The sequence below is a fragment of the Acinonyx jubatus genome, chromosome E4 (assembly GCF_027475565.1).
Source record: "Acinonyx jubatus isolate Ajub_Pintada_27869175 chromosome E4, VMU_Ajub_asm_v1.0, whole genome shotgun sequence".
NCBI classification, from domain to species: Eukaryota; Metazoa; Chordata; class Mammalia; order Carnivora; family Felidae; genus Acinonyx; species Acinonyx jubatus.
The window spans coordinates 65349775-65372873 of record NC_069395.1 but is presented as its reverse complement, the minus strand read 5'-3'; the positions used below and the strand labels follow the sequence as shown (position 1 = coordinate 65372873).

Sequence of the window (23099 nt, the reverse complement as noted above, 5' to 3'; positions counted from 1 at the left end):
CTATGTTCCAAGAAATTTGTCCAGAAATTTGAGCCAGATTTGTCCAGTGTGTCATAGATTGCTGAACCCTGGACATACAAAACAAAAATAAGCTCAGAAACAGGTCCACAATTATCTGAAAATTTAGTGTAAAATCAAAGAGGAATTTCAAGTCAGTGGGGGAGACAGACTCTTGGGGGGAAAAAAATCAACCCATGCTGCACACAACTCAAAAAATAATACTATAATTAAAGAAATAAGTGTTGGGGCGCCTGGGTGGCGCAGTCGGGTAAGCATCCGACTTCAGCCAGGTCACGATCTCGCAGTCCGTGAGTTCGAGCCCCGCGTCAGGCTCTGGGCTGATGGCTCGGAGCCTGGAGCCTGTTTCCGATTCTGTGTCTCCCTCTCTCTCTGCCCCTCCCCCGTTCATGCTCTGTCTCTCTCTGTCCCAAAAATAAATTAAAAAAAAAAAAAAAAAAAAGAAGTGTTTGTAAAAACTGTAGTACTGATAGGAAGAAGTACTGGAGCATATTCCTATAATCTTGACATGTCTAAGACTTTCTCGGCAAAACAGAGCCATATGGCCAGAAGCTGTAAAAGAAAAAAGTGCTAAATTTGCTTACATAAAAACCGAAGCCTTATGTAAGGTTAAAGTTAACATGAACAAAGTTAATTTTAAAAAACCGAAAAAACATATTTGCAACAAATATTTAACAAGAATATGTAGTTTTTACACACCAATAAGAAAAAGACTAGTATTAGAAAAATGAGCAGGGTATATGAATGGGTAATTTAAAAAAAAAAAAAAAGAACGCCATATGGAAAATATCCCTAAGGTAAATTAGAGGTTTATATATTCAAGTAACAAGTATCAATCACTGACCATGGGATAGGAGGGAAAAAAAAGACTGATATGATAATAACCTGTTCTTGGAAAACAGGGATGTTCATACACCATTACTGGGAGTTTAAACTGGTATCCACTTTTGTAGAAGGAAATACTGCAATAACTTATAGTATTTTAAATGTGCATTCCATTTGCCCCACTTCTGGGTATCTACTCCTGAGTAACACACAAAGAGACACGAACAAGTACTGTAACACTGTTTTGGTATGTTAGAACAAAAATCCAGAAACTATCTAAGCAGCAGGAAAATGGTATCAAATTATTCCATAAATTATGTAATAAAGACCACGCAGTCAGTAAAGAGAATGAAGTAGACCTATGTGAATTAACAGGGAAACATCTCTAGGGCATACTATTCAGTGAAAAAAGCAGTTACAGAACAATATGTAGAAAATTATCGCAAGTATGTTAATTAAACAAAAAAGGAAATGTTGTACACATCTGTAAATGTACACATATTTTTAAGAGGACTCATAGGAAAAAGGCCTAAAAGGGTACAGGTCAAACAATTAATAGAACTTCTATTAAAGAGAATGGTAGCTCAGCTGGTTAAGAGACCTGACTTCAGCTCAGGTCATGATCTAGTGGTCGGTGAGTTCGAGCCCTGCATCGGGCTCTGTGCTGATAGTTCAGAGCCTGGAGCCTGCTTTGGATTCTGTGTCTCCCTCTCTCTGCCCCTCCCCCGCTCATCTGTGTTCATTTTCTCTCCTTCCCTCTCTCTCTCTCTCAAAAATAAACATTAAAAAAAGTTTTTAATAAAGAGAATGGAAATAGGAAACAGGAAAAAAGGGCTTTTCACTTTTATTACCAAAAGCAGAGAACCATTTGATTAAAAATATGGAATCTGAGGTCAGACAGACCTGGGCTTGATCCAGGCCAGGTTGGTCACTTATTAGCTATATGGTCTCATACTAATGACTTAGCATTTCTTTTTTTTTGTTTTTTGGGGGGTTTTTTTGTTTTCTTTTTTTGTTTGTTTGTTTTTGTTTTTTTTCAATATGAAATTTAGGTTTTTTTGGTTTTTTTTGTTTTTTTCAATATATGAAATTTATAATGACTTAGCATTTCTAAACCTCATCGGCAAAATGGAGATATAAGAACCTAAGTGACTGGGTTGTTTGTTTTTTCACTTCTATTTTGTGGTAAACATATGTAACAAAATATGCCATTTTAACCACTTCTGAGCACACACTGGTGACAGTAATTACACACAGTGTGGTGCAACCATTACTGCTATCTACTTCTAAAACTTGTTCATCACCCCAAACAGAAACTCTGCAACTATTAAGCAGTAACTCCCCATTCCTCTTTTTCCCCAGCCCCTGGAAACCCATAACCTACTTTCTTTCTCTATGAATCTGCCTGTTTTAGTTGCCTCATACAAGTGGAATACAATACAATATGTGGCTTACTTCTGGCTTATTTCACATAACATAATGTTTTCAAAGATCATCCACCCTACATGTATTGGGACTTCATTCCTTTTTATAGCTGAATCATATTCCATTAATATATAATGTACATTGTAACATATATACATATACATTACTTGTAATATATGTAATTTATAAATATACACATATAAAATATTCTTTTCACCCATTCATCAGTTAATTAACATTTTGGTTGTTTCCTCTTTTTAATTTTTGTAAATAATACTGCTAGGAACACTGTGTACAAGTATCTGAGTCCCTCAACAGGTTTTATAATTCAATAAGAAAATCAAATATCTAGCATGATATCGGCATATACAAAGACTCAATACATTTTAATTATACTTCTATTATTTGAATAGTTTAAATAAACATGTATTCATACACAACATGTAAAATTTTTTAATATTTGCTCCTAATTAAGAGCAAGTTCTGATGCTAAAATAATCCCATAACTAAAGAAAGAACGTTTCCAGGAGGAAGACGCTGATCGAGAGAGGATATCGGTGAGAAACCTGGGTAGTGGTCTCACATACACAGTAGACAGGGTGCTGAAAAATGACCAAAATATTAGTCACTTGACCTGTCACTCCTATCACAGACTATCAGAACTTAAATCCACCAGAATAACAATCCTTATTCCATTCCCATTCTTTAAGCAAACTTCTGATAAAATTTTTCTCCCGGGGGGGGGAGGGGGGAGCACAGGTGGGGCTGACACAAATGACTCCAGTGTTTGACAGATCTACTTTTTATTGTAAATTGCTAAACTCGCATTTGAGTTCAGCCACTGTGCCTCTTATAAGTTAGTGAGATTAGTGAATATATTAGTATACCTGATTTGATCAGTTCTATGAGGCTGAAACTATGCTCACTTCAGCAGCAAATATACTATACGGTTGAGACTTAGAGTCCCATAAATTCAATAACACAATGTCTTCCTTAATCATACAACTCTACAAATACTCTCAATCAGTTTAAAAGAAAAATAAATGACAAATAGGGAAGATATCTGTCAACTGATTCTTAAAGGGTTTCCATCCCTAAAACTCAAAGAACTCCTGCAATGCAGTAAGAAAAAGGAGGGAGAATTACAATAGAAAATGGGGCAAATGGGTAATTTTTGAAATAAATATAAATCAATTTAAAACACACATTCAACAAGCTTTAAATCAAGTATATCAAGTAACTTAGAGCTCTGTCTTCACATTCAGAAAAATCTGAGTTGCAAACCTTACTATAATTGAATAGCTGTGTTAATGGTAGATAAATTTCTTAACCTGTCTAGTGCTCAGTTTCTTCATGGACACTAAATTATTTATTAACTCAAAGATGATGGTAAGATAAGTATTTTATAAGCAGATGAGATGAAAACTTCAAAAAGGTAAGACCTGCCTACAAGATGATTGATGAAAATGGAGAAGAATTCACCTTGAAATGAAAAGAATGATGAGCAGTGGTGACTTCCAAAGAATGTCTTGCCCTGCTAAAATGCTTGGGTGAAAGATGAGACAGACAGGTGGCTCATATACATCTGTCCGTGGTCCTGAACCTCCATTAACTGTTAGAGCATGCATAGTTCATTCTAACTGTGGAACACTGGTGACCCATTCAGTTTCCTAGGAATTCTCAACCAATTCCAATTTTCTAATGGAAAAGTACAAGAAAAGAGACATAAATGACCCAAGGCTTTTCAAACGGCATAGCCATGGAGAGAGGACCAGTCGAGGTGTGGGACTTGATCTGGATAGGTTTCAAATATTCACATATACAAAACAGAAGGGGTAGGTGGGGAAGAGGAGAAGGGAAAGGAAGAAAGGAAGGAAGAATAAGGAGAAGGGGGAGGGGAAGAGACTTCTCCCACTCTGAATTTTTGAGAAGTCTTACTGAAAGTATATGAAATTACATACATTTGGGTTTGCTGCAATTCTGTGGTAGATATCTCCCAAAATTGGCTGATAAAAGTCAGTAATATATGGTACAGGAAAGGGGAAGGAGGTGTAAAGGAGGTAAGAGAGAGAAACCCAGTGACCATATCTCTGTTAAAATTCTTCCTCTCCCCTATACAATAGTTATGATCCAGGAGACACTTGATCCAAGCTACCCTAATCAGAGTGTCTCTCATTATAACAAATATAGACTAGGAGTCACAGGAGAGGATCCTTGACAGAAGCAGAGAAGACAGTGATTAACTTTACACTTTGATAACTTATATGTTTAAGTTTCAATTGGGTAACCACTGAACGAAGACAGATGGAGTGTATGTCATCCAAACAAGGACAGGGGAAACTGATACAGGAAAATATACTGAATTAATCCCTAAGATACTGAGGACATATGGAAAAATAAATATTTTAAAAGTTAAAAAAAAAAGGAAAGAAAAATACAGAAGTAAATCCAAACAAATCTGTATTTACAATAAATGTAAATGGTCTACACACTACAGATAAAATACAGAAATATTTCACACTGAGGGAGAAAAATCCAGTTATGGCAAAAATCCTCACTAGAAATAATGATTGTCATTACATAAAAGATGTAATTCATCAGGAAAACATAGTAATTCTACACTTTATGTACTTAATTAGTCTAGTCTCAAAGTATATAATGGGCAAAAACTGATAGTTACATGAAAAAATTGGCAAATATCCCATCAAGATAGGTAACTCTTAAAACATTCCCTGTAACAGATAGGTGAAGCAGACCAAAATCTAAACAATCTAAATAACAAGCCAGGTCTACTGGACACAGACACAACACAACTGCAGGAGAAACATTATTTTTAAAACATGTGAAACTTTTATATATATATATATATACACACACACACACATATATATGTGTATATATGTATACATGCACACACACACACACACATACATATATGTTAAATACTGGGCCATGATACGAATAAGTTAGAATTTTTTTAAATAATGACTTTTAAAAAAAGCATTTGGAAATTAAAACATACCTCTAAACAACTCACAATATAAAGAAAAAAAAACAGAAAATTAGAAAACATTTAAAAAGGAACAATAATGAAAAAACAACATATCAAAACATGTAGGATGTAATCATAGTAGTAAGTAGAAACCTAAAGATTAGTCTTAAAATGTATATTAGAAAAGATGATAAGAATTAATGAATTAATCATATAACTCTAAAAGATGGAAAAGGGATAAAAGTAAATGAAAGAATATACTACAGATTCAGAGTAGATAATAATAAAATAGAAAATAGATAAAATCAACATTACAAAACATGGGTTCTTTAACAAGATTGACACATCTCTAAAAGGCCATCAAGAAAAGAGAAGATGTAAATAAGTAATATTAGAAATGAAAAAAATGTACACAATTACTAATTTTAAGAGACTAAACTGAATATTATTATTTTGAGTAAATTTATCCAAGAAACTTAAAAAAAATTCTTAATGTTTATTTATTTTTGATAGATGGAGAGGCGGGGGACAGAGAGAGAGAGAGGAAAACACAGAATCCAAAGCAGGGTCCAGGCTCCGAGCTGTCAGCACAGAGCCTGATGCAGCAGGGCTCAAGTTCACAGACCATGAGATCACGACCTGAGCCGAAGTCAGATTCTTAACTGAGCCACCCAGGCGTCCCTATCCAAGAAATTTCAAAACTAAGATTAAACAGGCAAATTCCTGGGGTGCTTGGGTGGCCCAGTCAGTTAAGGGTCTGACTTCAGCTCAGGTCATGATCTCCTCATTCCCAAGTTTGAGCCTGGCATTAGGCTCTGTGCTGACAGTTCAGAGCCTGGAGCCCGTTTCAGATTCTGTGTCTCCCTCTCTCTCTGCCCCTCCCCTGCTTGCACTCTGTCTCTCTCTCAAAAATAAATAAACATTATAAAAATTAAAATGGGAAAATTCCTAGGAAAATTCAACTTGTCACAAGAATACAAAATTTGAATAATTTTATATTTAATAAAGAAACTGAATCCCTACTTAAAAATCTTTCCAGAAAGAAAACTCCAAGATGAACTAGATCTGTCACTGAATTCTTCCAAGCTTTCAAATACCTAAAGTAGGAATGACACTGTCGTTACATGAGCAAATACTTTCCAACTTGTTTTATGAGGCCAGCATAATCTTCATACCAAAACCTTGCAACACGTTATAAGAAAACTACAGGCTAATCTCTCTTGTGTACACAATGCAAAAAATTGTAATCAAAGCACTAGTAAATCGAATTGAGAAATACATGTTATACATCACAACTAAAATGGGTTTAATCCAGGAATGTAAAGGTTGACTCAATATCCAAACCTCAATGTTAATCATGACTTTACTGAAATAAAGATAAAAAATTATGGGACGCCTGGGTGGCTCAGTCAGTTAAGTGTCCAACTTAGGCTGAGGACATGATCTCACTGTTTAAGGGTTTGAGCCCCACATCAGGCTCTGTGCTGACAGCTCAGAGCTGCTTCAGATTCTGTGTCTCCCTCTGTCTCTCCCCCTCCCCTGTTCATGCTCTGTCTTTCCCTGTCTCTCAGAATAAAAAAAAGTTAAAAAAATTTTTTTCAATCATGATTATCTCAATGAATGCAAAATATGATAAAAGTCCAGTACAATTATATCAAATAAAATTATTAAATTTACAGTATATTTAATATTAAAATAACAATTTATATTTTTAAAAAACTTTAAACTTTTTAGAAAAGTAGGACAAGATACACTAGATAAAGCCCCCCAATTTTTTTTTAAGCTTATTTATTTTAAGAGAGAGAGAGAAAGGGGCAGACAGAGGGGGAGAGAGAGAGAGAATCCCAAGCAGGCTCCACACTGTCAGCGCAGAGCCCGATGTGAGGCTCAAACCACGAGATCATGACCTGAGCTGAAATCAAGAGTCAGACGCTCAACCAAACGAGGCCATCCAGGCCCCAGGAGCCATCCAGGCACCCCAACCATTTAAAAACCTTAAATGGTTTTTAAGTCAACTTCTAAAGCCAATATTCCCCGGGAGAAGATTCAAAGCAGGGCTGCTCAGATTGACTCTAAGACCCAGCATTTTTCACAACGTTCTAGCAACAGTCATGACATATTTCTGTTAACGTACTGTCTCTACAAAGGTTTTGAAAAATAACGTATTCCCCTGAACAGGTTTATTTTTTTAAAAAATCTTTTTTAACATTTATTTATTTGTGAGAGGGACAGAGTGCAAGCTGAGGAGGGGCAGAAAGAAATGGAGACACAGAATCCAAAGCAGGCTCCAGGCTCTGAGCTGTCAGCACAGGGCCTGACGTGGGACTCGAACTCACAAACTGTGAAATCATGACCTGAGCTGAAGTCAGCCACTTAACCGATTGAGCCACCCAGGTGCCCTCCCCTGAACAGTTTTAAATCATAGCTCAAGTATTTTTTCAAATGTTTATTTATTTTAAGGGGGGGACAGGCAAAGAGAGAGATAGAGAAAATCCCAAGCAGGATCCACCCCGGCATGGGGCTTGATCCCACCAAAAACGAGATCGTGACGTGAGCCAAAATCAAGAGTTGGATGCTTAACCGACTGAGCCACCCAGGCACCCCTCAAATATTTAATTACAGATTTAATGGTTGTAAATGATTTAATTTCCAATGTATTTCATATTGCATGTGTGCTTTAAGGAGTATCCCAACAAAACCTGAACTTATGAAAAATTTAAGAGAAATGTCCACCATATAATCCAATTGACAAAGCCAGTCCTCACTGTCAAACCAATCAGCAAAAATAAGACTTATTTTCTGTTAGAAAAAGTAGGACTCTAATTTTTACTCAAGTGAATGTGTTATGTATGACATAGCCCACTAGGAACCACTTTATTTCAGAGCACTGAGAAAGATGATGGACGACAGAACTCTGCCACAAGTTTATAAACCACTGAAAGAAAACACCTGCTTCAGTGCTTTTTCTAGAAGCTCTTGCTGTTTCCCCTTCCTCAGGAACCATGCGTTCTCAGACCCTTTTGTTTTGCACCCAGGACATCTTCACAAGCCAAAGCAACGCACCATATGGCAGGATTCGAGACGGGTAAGGAGTGTACCTTTAGTTTATAAAGCGGGAGATGGGCAACTGTGAAATGGGAGTGGAAAAGAAAATCAACAGACTGTACAGTGTTCTCAAACAGACAGATTTTAGAGTAGCTAGGGAGGTTGAGGGTTTGGAACTGGATTCCCGTAAAACTGAGCGTGCCCACGTACCCCTTGGGAAATTCTCGGCACGTGGGTACGGACTCCTCAGTGCGAAGATGACTGCACTACATTACCATAATCCCGAGCTTTAGTAGACAATTTTGAAAAAAAGGTGAAATTGATCATTTTTAGCTTAATAAGAAATTTTAATCTGATTTTAATTCTTGGCTGCAAGTGAGAGATGATACCTTAAAAACGGACTCCAGCCTCGAGAATCTGTTTTCTAACAGCGCTCATCCACAGTACGCGAGAAGGACTGTTCTGGCCAGAAAGGGAGACCATCTTCTCGGCCCTCTGCCTCTTCTCCTCCCGCTAGGGTGAGCCTGCCAGCCGGGGATCCCGGCACAGGGATCCAGGGTGTCAGAGCCGCCTCTCGGGGCAGACCCGCCTCTGAGGTCCCCGGGGGCAGACTTGCCGGTCCAGGGACCGGGGTCCACGAGCAGCTGCGCAGGGCCCGTCCCACGGCCCAGGTTCAGCACCGGGCCTGCCGCCTCCCCACTCCCTGTACTCTCCCAAACTCAGGCCTCCACGCCCTCCGACACTGAAGCACGCGTGAGCGTGGAGAATGCCGGCACAGGAGAGTCTAAGCCAAACCAAACCGGGAAATTTCGTCAGTGTTGTGTCCTGGCAAAACCCCTCTAATGCTACAGTTTAAAAAAAAAAAATTTTTTTTTTTTTTTCCATTTTTTAAAAGTCCTTAGAACTCTTTTTCCTGACTGGCTGCTGTGGCTGTACTCAGAACCAGCTGCGGGCAGGAAGGTTCGGAGCCCTGGGCCCTCAGCTTCCCCTCCCGTCCCTACCTCCCACCCCAGTGCCTAGGGACTTCCAAGACTTCTCAGGACATCGCTCTCAAAGATATCTCCAGCCTACTCTCCAAACTGTGGGACACAGGCAGCCAGCCAGCCCAGGGCCACGAGCCTGGCCCCAGCCTTGTGGTCCTGGGTAAGAGTTCCTGTCTTGGGTGGTAAGGCCCAGGGGACGTGAGCCCTCAGAAGCAGCCCGGAGCTCACAGGCTTGCCCACCCCCAGCCGGCGAGTCTCGGGTGGCAAGTACTCCAGGCCTGCGCTGAGTAGTGGGACCTGGAGGCCCGGCCCTGAGCACCAGGGAGCAATTTTGTCTCCGAGCACCTCCGCCCCCACCCAGAGTTGGAGCTTTCGCAAATTCTCCAACTCACAACTGAGAGGGTAAGAACAAAGCCCGAGGCAGAGAGAAGGCTCAGGAGGCCTGAACTTCTGCTCTGGCCCTGCCATGAACTCATAAATCATCCTGAGTGAGGCATGCCCCTTAATATAAAAAGGAGAGTGAGAACCCACCTGGTTCTGGATAACACCTGGGTAGTGAGTCAGAAAAAGAGTTCTAATGATTAAAAGGAAAAGAGGGGCCACCTGGGTGCCTCAGTTAGTTAAGCGTCTGACTCTTGATTTTGGCTCAGGGCGTGATCTCACAGATCGTGAGTTCGAGCCCCGTGTCGGGCTCTGCACTGCCAGCGCGGTCCCTGCTTAGAATTCTCTGTCTCCTCTCTCTGCCCCTCCTGCTCACGTGCGCGCACATGCTCTCTCTCTCTCAAAAAATAAATAAAACTTTTAAAAATAATAAAAAAATAAAAGGAAAAGAAAAAGAAAGTGAATGAATCAATATTACCTAGGAAATGCAATATTCTTAGGGTGAGAGCAGTGATTTCCTGAAAATTATTATTTTTATGGCTCCTATGCAGAACTTACGAGATTAAACTAAAATTAAACAGTTGTTTACATAACACCCTAAAGTATCTATATAGAAAATAGCAAAATCACTTCCAGTGTTTGCATGTATCGTACTACACATGTGATATGAAAATTTTAATGGGAGCTGAGTAGAAAAGGCAATAGAATTCCTCAAGCACAAAATGGGTTCTCTGCTACTGCCTGCAGTTATCAAAGATTTTGCTTAATCTATTATAGTTATATTGTAAAAACAGATGATAAATGGTAAAAAAAAAAAAAAGGTATGTAAATTGGAATACCGCTTGCTTAGGAGCAGGTAAAATGCAAACGGCAGAAAGGCACAGCTCCACCTCACTTTTTGCAAGTGGTTCTTCCCTTATTCAAGTGTAGAGCCAGGGAAATAAGACAGTTTAAAAAGGACACATAGTATGATTCCATCCTAAGAGAGATTTAGAATAGTGAAATTCACAGAGAGCAGGATGGCGGCTGCCAGGTGCCGTGGCGGGGGGAGTAATGGGCAGTTATTTTTAAATATTTTTTTTTAACGTTTATTCATTTTTGAGACAGAGAGACAGAGCATGAATGGGGTAGGTCAGAGAGAGAGAGGGAGACACAGAATCTGAAACAGGCTCCAGGCTCAGCACAGAGCCCGAGGCAGGGCTCGAACTCACGGACCGCGACATCATGACCTGAGCCAAAGTCGAACGCCCAACCGACTGAGCCACCCAGGCACCCATGGGCAGTTATTTTTAATGAGAACAGGTGCCGCTTGGGAGGATGAGAAAAGCCCGTGTATGGATGGTAGAGACGGCTGCATAATGAAGTAAAGGCACTTGAGGACCCTAAACTGCACATCTAAAAATGATTAAAAAGGTAACTTGTTATGTATTATTTTACTGCAAGTTTTAAAAATAAGTATCTATTTTCTAAATATCTAGATATCTATATCTATTTATAAAATAAGTGTATAAATAAGTATCTAATTAAAATTATGAGAGGAAAGACTTTAAATTGAGAAAATCCTACCCAATGTCTTAATCTTCCCTGAAAATTAAAGAAAAATTTCCATTGTTCTACTTTAGTGGCAGCGTTTGGGTGCTCCAAGGAACACGATCCGCACGCTGAAGCAACAGCAATGTCCTCGATAGATGCATGTAAGTTAGTCTCATAAATATTTCTGCAGGCAAGCATCTCTCTGTTGATATTAAATGATATAGAAAGTTTTTATATAGGCTTTCTGTATGCACCTAAACGAGAGAAATATAAATGAGCAAAAAGTAACCCACCATAAAAATGAGAGGCTTCATAAGTCATTGTGAAAACACTTTACGACAGTTATCTACTGAGAGCCTATACAAATTTTGTCTTATTTACTGCTCTCTGCATTAAAATAGCAAATGTATTTAAGAACCAAGTAGGAAGATTCTGTGATGAAAATATTTGTGCTATAAGTTTGTGCTATTTCAAAATGCTTTACTACACTGTTTTAAGTAACTAATGAACAATCCACAAACTTTCTTTCTTCTGTAACAGGAAATTAATGAATAGAAATTAATGCCTTCTCTGGCCACATCAGATATGATGGTATGGTTTGATGGGTATTCAATAATACTTCTTCATATTTTGCAACTAAAAATATTACAAGGGTTTTTATTTCCTACAGAAATTCTTGATTTACTTGACATTTTATTCTCCTTGAAATCACACTGAGTGCCTGAACTTAACAGCACTGAAGACAGTGTACTAATTTCTCAATCCAGGATTCCTAAAGAAATACTAAAAGTTAGTCCCTGAGCCTAAATTTTAGGACAAAACTAGTTGAGTTTCTTGTTAGTAATCTATGTTCTCCTAACTATTAGAAATCCACTAAGTTTTGGGGCGCCTGGGTGGCTCAGCCAGTCAAGTGTCCAACTTTGGCTCAAGTTGTGATCTCATGGATAATGAGTTCGAGCCCCGCATCAGGCTTTCTGCTGTCAGCACAGAGCCTGCTTCAGATCCTCTGTCCCCTTCTCTCTGCCCCTCCCCTGTTCACACGCACATGCTCATGCTCTTTCTCTCTCAAAAATAAAAAATTTTAAAGAAGAGAAAAGAAAAAAAAGAAATCCACTTAGTTGTAAACAGGCCAACAAAAAGATTCTCTGACCTACAACTCTAGACGGAGAAACATGGTCCAGACAGCCCTGTCCAGTCTTCCCATACAGATACATGGCCCAACACGACAAAGTTCTTCTGGATTCTCGTATAAAACAAGGAGCAAAACAAGTTGCCTACACAGGTCCATTCGTGGGGGGTCCAAGACTTATAAAGATTAACAAGCTCATGTTCCCCAGTCTAGAATTGTACCTCCTAATCAGAAGCGCACATTACAATCAACAGGGAAGCATTTTTAAAATTCACATACCCTGGTCTCCAACTGGAGTTAACTGAATCACAATCTCTGGAAATGAGTTAAAATCATACATTCTTTTATTTGTTTTTTCTTAAGCCATACGTTCTTTTAAAAAGCCATGCAAGTCACTTGGATGTACACCCTAACTTAAGAACCACATCTTCTGAGAACTTTACATAGTAAGTAATTGGTCAATAACAACTTATGCCTACAAAAAGCAAACCAAAATCTACATTCGTGGTTCCATCCACCTGTCCCTGAAATGACACTCAAATAAATTCCACCCTTCTAGACCTGAAATAACTGCCCCAAAACCAAACCAGATAAAGGGACCCGAAAAAAGTCACAATGAAAAGTTGTCAGGATCTGGTATTTGCTTTTCTTGAAGATATCCAGGTTATTCCGTTCAAATTCTTTCCTCTATGAGTCCTGTCTGCTCCTGTCACTAGGAAGCGAATCATTTAGGACATACTGTGGGAGCATTAAGGGACAATAAAATCCAAGAAATCACTGCCTCTGTCTCAGACTAGAGTGAAAAAAGCAACCCCTACCCCCACTTTTGCACAAGTTCAATTATTTTGGTACACCGAGTTAAAACCGCAATTCCACCTGGCCCTGACCAGCTGGTTGTAGCTAGCGAGGAAAAAAAAAATCATAACCATACTGGCTGCTTAAATCCATCACCACGCATTTCATAGGAACACGATATTCCTGACAATCTCAGTACACTCTCCTACCCTCCAAAATTACTGTTTCACGTTGTGCTGAAAAGAGGTAGCATCACAGGTCTAGGCTGCTGTGCTCAGAAAAAGGCCCGCTTGCAAGGTTGGCCACGAGTAAGTAACATAACCCATGACAACTGCTCAGTGCCTGGCACACTGTAACTGCTCAATAAACACTGGGCTGTTACCATTCATCCAGTCGCTCAGACGAGAAACACTGGCTCCATGCCATGACCATCCGACCAAAATTACCACCCAAAACACTATGTCCTGCCGTACTTTTCTTTATAGCCCCTACCAATATCCAAAATAATCCTATTTATGTTCATGTTTACCTCCTGACTCCCCCCAGCCCCCACACATGCACGTGCGCGCGCGCGCGCACACACACACACACACACACACACACACACACACAGATTCTGATGTAGTTGTGTGACAGGTGAAGCCCTGCCTGTCCTGGTCACTGTTGTGTCTCTGGAAACTGGTACACACCACATAGGGATGCAATAAACATTTGTTAAAATGAAACCATTAGTGTAGTCCAAAAACATTCTATTATAACAAAAGACTACAAATCTTAAGGCTACTTACGTTCTGGTAGAAAGTAATTTCCAAGTCACCTTGCTTTAAAAACAAATACATATTCCATGTCTTTCTACTGTCCAGAGTCAAATTCAAATTATGTAGTAAGCCTTCAGAAATGGCCCCAACTCACCCTTCCAAGTATATTTCCCACGATTCCCTCCCTCTGCTCTAAGCACATGACTTTGAGCTCTCCTGTCTCCGTACCCATGGTTGCATTGTTCCCCTCTTCCATCTAAAATGCCCTCCTCCTCTCTCATTCACAAAACACCTCTTAGGGGTCAGCTCCAAGGTCACCTCCATGACTGACCCTTGTCCATTCCCCACTCTCCTTATCAAATCAATCTCTCTCTTGTGCCTCCTTTATGCACTTAACATTCTGCTTAATTCCTTTAGGGCAGGAAGCATACACTCTTCATCTTTATTGTTCCCACGCCCCGTTATACACATAATATTTATTATGCATGATAAATATTCACTGAGTTAACTTTAAACAGACCTCCTAACCACACCTTCTGCAGACTTCACTAACAATAAATATATGCTGGAATTGTGTCAGACACACAGTAAGAGACACTCCTTGGGGTGATATATATAAAAAGATAATTAACAATCTAAGACAATTCGTACTGACTGCCAAATGAGCACCATAAACACATTTTATAGGCATTCAGAGAGGGTAAGTCAACAGAAGAGAACATGGCTGAGGAAAGTACCATTTTAATGACGTCTGCAATTTTAAAATTAAAATTTAATTACAGACCATCTATAATGCATCCTTTTCTCTCTTCCGGACAACAACACTGACTCAGAATCATTAAATCAAAACCACACATTAAAGACGGCATTATTTCGAGGTGGTTCGGGAAGAGGGAAAGAACACCCTAAAACTTTACTACCGAGAATCCCAAAAGAAAATGCTACAGATATACTGGCACACTACCAAGCCAACTGTAGTGGAGACTGTCTGTCTGACCCAGAATCTATTCCCTCTTCCTGATGGACTCCTAATACTGTTACTTACGCTTCCCTCACACAGCCCGTGTACCTTAGTAATCCCACCAATGCAACGACTAGTTCAAGACCAGACAGGAGACGTAATTCTGGCCATCAAGACCAGACAGGAGATTTTCTGGGTGTTTCTGTGAAAGGTAAAGTCTTGTTTCTCTTGAGAGGCTACCGGAAACCATGTCTGTCTGTCTCTCTCTCTCTTCCACCTGAACAGGGAATCATGTTGTCCCATTGACTATAATCCTGGAGAAAAATAGTGTTAAGAGAAGACCACACTATGGTGGCAGTGAGACTAAAAGAACCTGCATGTGTGATAACACTGCTGAGCCACCAACCCAAGCGGCTCACCCTACCTCCATCCTTGACAGGTTAGCTAGGAAAACATTCCTTATTATTTAAACCAATGTGCATTGGATTTTTAGGCACTTCTGCCAAAAGCACACATCAACCCCCATTTCTGTTGCCTAATCAACAACTTTTTCTTGTTACCATATGAGCCTTTAAATTGTTTCTTTTTACCTCAACCACCAAAGTCAGGACTTGTACCATTAGAAATCTGACCTGTTTCTGCTACAAAAATCATAAATTCAAGAAATAAAGTACAAATGTTCACAAGATTCCTTTTGTGTTAATTTTAAAAGAAAGACGGTTGAAAACTAATGAAAATAAGGTCTACAACAGACCTGTTATAGTAGTTTTTAAAGTATCACTGTTTAAAAGAAGAAATATAGGGGCGCCTGGGTGGCTCAGCCCATTAAGCATCTGACTCTTGATTTCGGCTCAGGTCATGATCTCACAGTTCGTGGGATCAAGCCCCGCATCAGGCTCCTAACAGTGCAGAGCCTGCTTGGGATTTTCTCTCTCTCCCTCTGCCCCCTCCCCACTTCGTGTTTTCTCTCTCTGTCTCTCTCTCTCTCTCTCTCTCTCTCTCTCTCTCAAAATAAATAAACTTTTTTAAAAAAGAAGAAATATAAAGTCTGAGATGATTTTTTTCTATTCCAAATGATAACTACCAATCACTAATATATCTATTTTTTATAGATGTACAAGTGTTTCCATATTTCCATCCTAAGGGACATAAAAGTGAGATAGGTATACAGATCCAGAAAAGACCCTGATAGCCAAAGCAATCTTAAAAAAGAAAACCAAAGCAGGAGGCATCACAATCCCAGCTATACTACAAAGCTGTAATCATCAAGACAGTATGGTACTGGCACAAGAACCGACACTCAGATCAATGGAACAGAATAGAGAACCCAGAAATGGACCCACAAACGTATGGCCAACTAATCTTTGACAAAGCAGGAAAGAATATCCAATGAAATACAGTCTCTTCAGCAAGTGGTGCTGGGAAAACTGGACAGCGACATCAAGAAAAACTAAACCTCATCAAAATAAAAAGCTTCTGCACAGCAAAGGAAACAATCAGCAAAACTAAAAGGCAACGGACAGAACGGGAGAAGATATTTGCAAATGACATATCAGATAAAGGGTTATATCCAAAATCTACAAAGAACTTATCAAACTCAACACCCAAAAAACAAATAATCCAGTGAAGAAATGGGCAAAAGACATGAATAGACACTTCTCCAAAGAAGACATCCAGATGGCCAACACATGAAAAAATGCTCAATGTCACTCATCATCAGGGAAATACAAATCAAAACCACAATGAGATACCACCTTATACCTGTCAGAATGACTAACATTAACAACTCAGGCAACAACAGATGTTGGCGAGGATGCAGAGAAAGAGGATCTCTTTTGCATTGTGGGTGGGAATGCAAGCTGTTACAGCCACTCTGGAAAACAGTATGAAGATTCCTCAAAAAAACTAAAAATAGAACTACCCTATGATCCAGCAATTGTACTACTAGGCATTTATCCATAGGATACAGGTATGTTGTTTTGAAGGGACACTTGCACCCCCATGTTTATAGCAGCACTACCAACAATAGCCAAAGTATGGAAAGAGCCCAAATGTCCATCGATGGATGAATGGATAAAGAAGATGTGGTATATATATACAATGGAGTATTACTCGGCAATCAAAAAGAATGAAATCTTGCCATTTGCAACTACGTGGATGGAACTGGATGGTATTATGCTAAGTGAAATTAGTCAGTCAGAGAAAGACAAAAATCCTATGACTTCACTCATATGAGGACTTGAAGAGACAAAGCAGATGAACATAAGGGAAGGGAAACAAAAATAATATAAAAACAGGGAGGGAGACAAAACATAAGAGACTCATAAATATGGAGAACAAACTGAGGGTTGCTGGAGGGGTTGTTGGGGGGGGGGGTTGGGGCTAAATGGGTCAGGGGCATTATGGAATCTATTCCTGAAATCATTGTTTCACTATATGCTAACTAATTTGGATGTATATTTTAAAAAATAAAAAATTAAGTTAAAAAAAAAATAATTTTTTTTAAACGTTTATTTATTTTTGAGACAGAGACAGAGCATGAACGGGGGAGGGGCAGAGAGAGAGGGAGACACAGAATCGGAAGCAGGCTCCAGGCTCTGAGCCATCAACCCAGAGCCCGACGCGGGGCTCGAACTCACGGACCGCAAGATCGTGACCTGAGCTGAAGTCGGCCGCTTAACCGACTGATCCACCCAGGCGCCCCACAAATAATTTTTTAAAAAGTGAGATAGGTATAATATTATTCCAATTATTTTTGATAGAATGGCAGTAGAACAAGTATTTTGAAAATAGTTTTATTTAACAAATGAGTCGCCATTAAAGTTCACTGAATTCGAATCCTCTTGTATTCCCTAGAAGATACAGTGAAAATTCAACAGATCTTAAGATAATTCGGTCATAATCTTACTATTTTCCACTAATTCTAAAATCAAAATTCTGACTTTGTTAAAACTTTACTTACAAAGAGGATTATGGGTATTAAAAACATTTTAATAATATTATTACATTTTTCCCACCTTCCACGACTAGTACAATTATCTACCACAAAGTAAGCATTCCATAATTGCTTGGATTTAATTACTGCCATTATCATTAATGACCACTCTTTGACTCCTGATCCATATTTCTGCCTCCTGAACATTCTACTTGGATACTGTCATTATCATTCAAACAAACTCAAAAGTCTACAGACTTAAACATTTTAATATTTAGCTTACCCTCTTTGTCACATTTCTATTTCTTTCCCAGTTTCTACAGAATTGCTTTAAAGTAGGAGTTTCAGAAGTTTTTCTTCATCACAATTGACTCGATGTTGAAATTTGACTGTATCAAAATAATTTTAATGTTATTGCCTATTTATTCTAATGTTCATTCACCAATTCTTTATTTATCAAATGAAATATCTGAGTACCTATAATATACCAAGTACTTGTGTTAGGTACTGGGGAGGAAGTGATAAGCAAAACGGACACAGTCCCTGCTCTGGTAGGGAAGACTAATATGTTCATCAGATAATGACAAACATACATAATCTAAAATAGTAATACAGAGGCACCTGGGTGGCTCAGTCGGCTAAGCATCTGACTTCAGCTCAGGTCATGATCTCGTGCTTTGTGGGTTCAAGTCCCACACCAGGCCCCACACCATCAGTGCATAGACTGCTTGGGATTCTCTCTCTCCCTTTTTCTCTCTCTGCCCCTCCCCTACTTGCACGCATACTCTCTGTCTCTCTCTCTCGCTCGCTGTCTCTCAAAATAAATTTAAAAAATAAAACAAAAAAAAAATAGTGATAAGTGTTGTAAATTAGGGACTGTGGTATATATTTGTTGAGACCGGTACACTTTTAATCAACTTTTAATCCTTAATTGCTTACAATTCCTAAAAATTATCACAAAAGGGTAAGTCAACCAAGCTGGGTCCTCCAGCTCAGAGAATTTCTGATGAATGGGCTTTCAGAACAGGCCATACGATCTTCGACTAATGTCATTTACTGTGACAGAAGTCTGTATCCCCAATAGCTTTCAGATTGCTGTGCAAGGCTATTATGGTAAAGTCACTTTAGAAAGACCTATTTCACATTTTCTTCACTATTTCATTATAAAGGCAGGGACAAAGGCTGCTTTGAAAAATGGCCCTGGCTCATAATAAAATTACATTTAAACATAGATCAGTCTAGAACAGCATTATTTACAACAGCTAAAGAAAATTGGAAATAGCTTAAATATTGCAAAAACACCGTACTGCCCAATAAATAATCATGTATCTATTTAGTGAACTATTAAGCAGACTTTGAAAATAGTAATTATGAAAATTCTACAAAAATACACAAAAAGAGGCTAAGATTATACAATATTGGTGATAATGGTAACTAACACTTATTGAAGGCTTTCTATGGGCCAACATGTTAATATTACATATTCAGGAAAAATAATTTCACAGTTAAATTCACAAAAGATACATCTATAATACAAAATTTTTAATCACAGTTCCGGCAATGCTGGCAATATATTCTCTTCTTACTCCCCTCACACACACCACACAAAGAAGAGACAGCCAAACTAATTATAGTAGGAAAAGTTCAGTTCTACCGCACAGAAAACTCAAATTCAACATAGCTTCAACAAAATACAAGTGTGTTTCTTTTTCAAGTAAAATAAGTCTGAAGCTGAACAGTCCAAAGGCTGGTAAGGCAATGTGACAAAGTGCCAGGGATCCAGGATGCTCTCAGTTCACAGCCTGGCCATCCATGGAGTGTGGCCCTCATGCCCCCAGCCTCGTGGTCCAAGCTCTGAAGACACCCCATGTGTTCTGTGCAGCAGAAGGGAACAGAGTGGGGGAAGGCTCCCCTCTTTCAATAAAATTTCTGATAAAATAACACACATCACTTCCACTTACATTATAGCAACTGACTAGAACTAGCCACGAGTCCACACCTAACTGCAAAGAGAGCTAGAATACAATCGAGTTTTGTTAATAAAGAAGGGGAGTCCTATCAAAGCTCCAACAGTCTTTTGTTGCAGAAATGGAAAAGCCAATTCTCAAATTCATATGGAATTGCAGAGAGACTAGAATCGTCAAAAAGTCTCGAAAAAAAAGAGCAAAGTTAGAGAACTGACACTTCCCAACTTCATAATTTAGTACAAGGCTTAGGAATAATAATAAATTGGGTATGCAGTACTGGAAGAAGGATCGACCTATAGATCAGTGGAATAGAACGGAGACTCCAGGTATAACCCATATATCTATGGCCAGTTGGTATTTGAAAGGATGCTAAATCCATTCAGTGGGGAAACAATAATCCGTTAACAAAGTATGCCAGGATGATTGGATTTCCACATACAAAAGAATGATGTTAGACCTCTGTATCACACCATATACAAAAATTAATTCCGGGGCGCCTGGGTGGCTCAGTTGGTTAAGCATCCAACTTTGGCTCAGGTCATGATCTCATGGTTTGTGGGTTCAAGCCCTGGATCAGGCTCTATGCTGACAACTCAGAGCCTGGAGCCTGCTTCGGATTCTGTCTCCCTCTCTCTCCCCCCTTCCCCAACTAGTGCTCTTTCTCTCAAAAATAAACAGTAAAAAAATTATTAAAAAATTAAAAAATAAGAAAAATTAATTCCAAATGGATCAATGACAAATATAAAAGCTGAACTATAAAACTCTTAGAAGAAAACATAGGGCAAAAGCTTCATGATAGTGGACTTGGCAATGATTTCTTAGATAAGGCATGAAAGGCACAGGTAACAAAAGAAACAGATAAACTGGATTTCATGAAAATAAAGAAATTTTGTGCATCAAAAGACAGTATCAGTAGAGTAAAAAGGAAACCCACCAAATGGGAGAAAATATTTGTAAATCATGTATCTTGATAAGGGATTAATACCCAGAATATATAAAGAACTTACAACTCCCAACAACAAAAAGACAACCACCCAATTATAGATGGGGAAATGACTTGAACAGACATGTCTCCAAAGAAAATATATAAATGGCCAATAAGCACATGAAAAGATACTCAACATCACCAATCATTGGAGAAATGCAAATGAAAACTACAAGCTACCATTTCACACCTATTAGGATGGCTATAATGAAAAATGAAAAATACCAAGTGTTGACAAGGAGACAGAGAAATTGAAACCTAAGTACATTGCTGACAGGACTGGAAAGTAGTGTGGCTGCTTTGGAGAAGTTTGGCATTTCCTCAAAACTACATGACCCAGCAATTCCACTCCTAGGTACATACCCAAAGAGTTTTTTGTGTGTGTTTTACATAAACTCTACACACAACGTGGAGCTTGAACTCACAACCCTGAGATCAAGAGTCACATGCTCTACTGACTAAGACAGCCAGGCGCCCCTCAAGAGAATTTTAAGAGGAACCCAAACAGATACTTAAACACCAAGTTTCAGCGCAACATTATTCATAACAGCCAAAAAGTGGAAACAATCCAAATGTTCACTGACGGATGGACGACAAAATGTGGTATCTATCCAGACAATGGTGTATTATTCAGCCTTAAAAATACATGAAATTCCGACACATGCTACAGAATGGATAAACCTTGAAAACAGTATGCTAAGGGAAATAAGCCAGATACAAAAGGATAGATACTATATGGTTGCACTTCTATGAACTATCCGGAATTGGCAAGTTCACAAAGTAGATTACAGGAGCTGTGGGGAGAGGAGGATGGAGAGTTACTGCTTTTTGGGCACAAAGTTTCTGTCTGGGGTGAAGAAGTTTTAGAAACAGAGAACAGTGATGGCTGCACAACACTGTGACTATAAATAATGTCACTGAATTGGATACTTAAAAATGGTTACAGTGACAAATTGCTATGCAGAGTTTACCACAAAAAGAAAAAAGTTAAAAGAAAAGAAAGAAAGGAGACAGGAAGTTGGGGGAACCAAGAGGGATAATGGTATTTTCAAACATCTCAACGCACACACACTCGTGTACGGTAGGTAAGAATTTCAGGCAGCTGGCATTTTCAAGGGTCCCTCTCTCCCCAGAGTTTTACCACGATTCCAAACTCAGACATATTTCCAAGGCCCGGGGAGCATTTAGATTACATCCAACACACATACACACACACAAAATAACCACAAGTTAAATTATAACCAAATGGTACCAGAAATTCAAGCATTGTAACTGCCCTCACTCACCTTGTATCATTTTTCGTGGTAATAACCTAAAGAAAACTGTTTATTCGGTTTGACTAATTTGGCTAAATACGTGTATAAACTAGACAGTGGCATGTGTATGTTGGTGCTGGAGCCCGAGCACTCAAAAGAAAAGTAGACTAAACCGAGCAAAAGACACCGGTCATCAACAAAACTCCACATCCAACCTGCCATCTATCACAATCTTCTCCAAATCTTACGGAGGCTGGTGACCTTCAGAAATAAACAGCACGGAAGTCGAATCAATCGAAGCAGTAAATAAAGTGAAAGGCCTTCTGGGAAAGGACAGTAAACAGAACTAAACATTTCCTTGATACTTCTTCTTAAAGCTTTCTGGACTTTCAAAACAAAAAATTCGGACTGAAATACAATTTGAGCCACATGCAGACCATTTCAGGAAAAAAAAAATAGTTAAGACAGCTTTACCTGAAAAATCTTAGCATTAATGAACACTTAACAATTAAAGCTTTTTAAAATCTAAGTAATTTCTATTGCAAAACTACGTACTCTTACAAAATTATCTTCGTACTATTTTAGAACTGAAACGTCAGTTAGACACTGCTACAAAGGAAGTGTCACCACCGCTGGGGAGAAAATTCCTTTATCATTCGCAAATACTAGTTACATTACATCATTTCCTTTTACTTCTTTGTTTCTTTAAATGGGATAGCTGAAGTTGTATTTTTTAGTAACATACCTAACTGAAAACAAAATACGCCAGACTGTCATAAATACTTCATCCTGATCTAAGTAACTATTTTATTTTATTCATTTACTTTTTTAATATGAAATTTATTGTCAAACTGGTTTCCATACAACACCCAGTGCTCATCCCAACAGGTGCCCTCCTCTGTGTCCATCACCCACTTTCCCCTCCCTCCCACCCCCCATCAACCCTCTAAGTAACTATTTTAAACTACGAATGTTGGACCTAAGCACTCTGGTTAGTATGTACTTGATTTCAAGTAAAGACATTAAATCTAGAAACTAAAAAATGATCACCGATTTAAGACATAAGTATCTTACCTGTGGTTTTAGTATTTTTAATGTCTTCCTTTTCCCT

At 38.8% G+C, this 23099-nt stretch overlaps 1 protein-coding gene across 14 annotated transcripts in view; it reads right to left on the bottom strand.

The window, feature by feature from the left end:
• The window catches only part of CDC42BPA (CDC42 binding protein kinase alpha), a 316248-nt gene that overhangs the window by 272201 nt on the left and 20948 nt on the right, over positions 1-23099 (bottom strand). Inside the window, exon 1 of one of the 14 annotated variants that reach the window (XM_053208848.1) lies at positions 904-1511. The exons of the other annotated variants lie outside the window; for them this stretch is intronic. Within the exon in view, the coding sequence (XP_053064823.1) occupies positions 904-937 (34 nt within the window). The 5' untranslated portion in view covers positions 938-1511. Of the gene's footprint in view, positions 1-903; positions 1512-23099 lie in introns of those variants that run through there. 14 annotated transcript variants of the gene reach the window in all.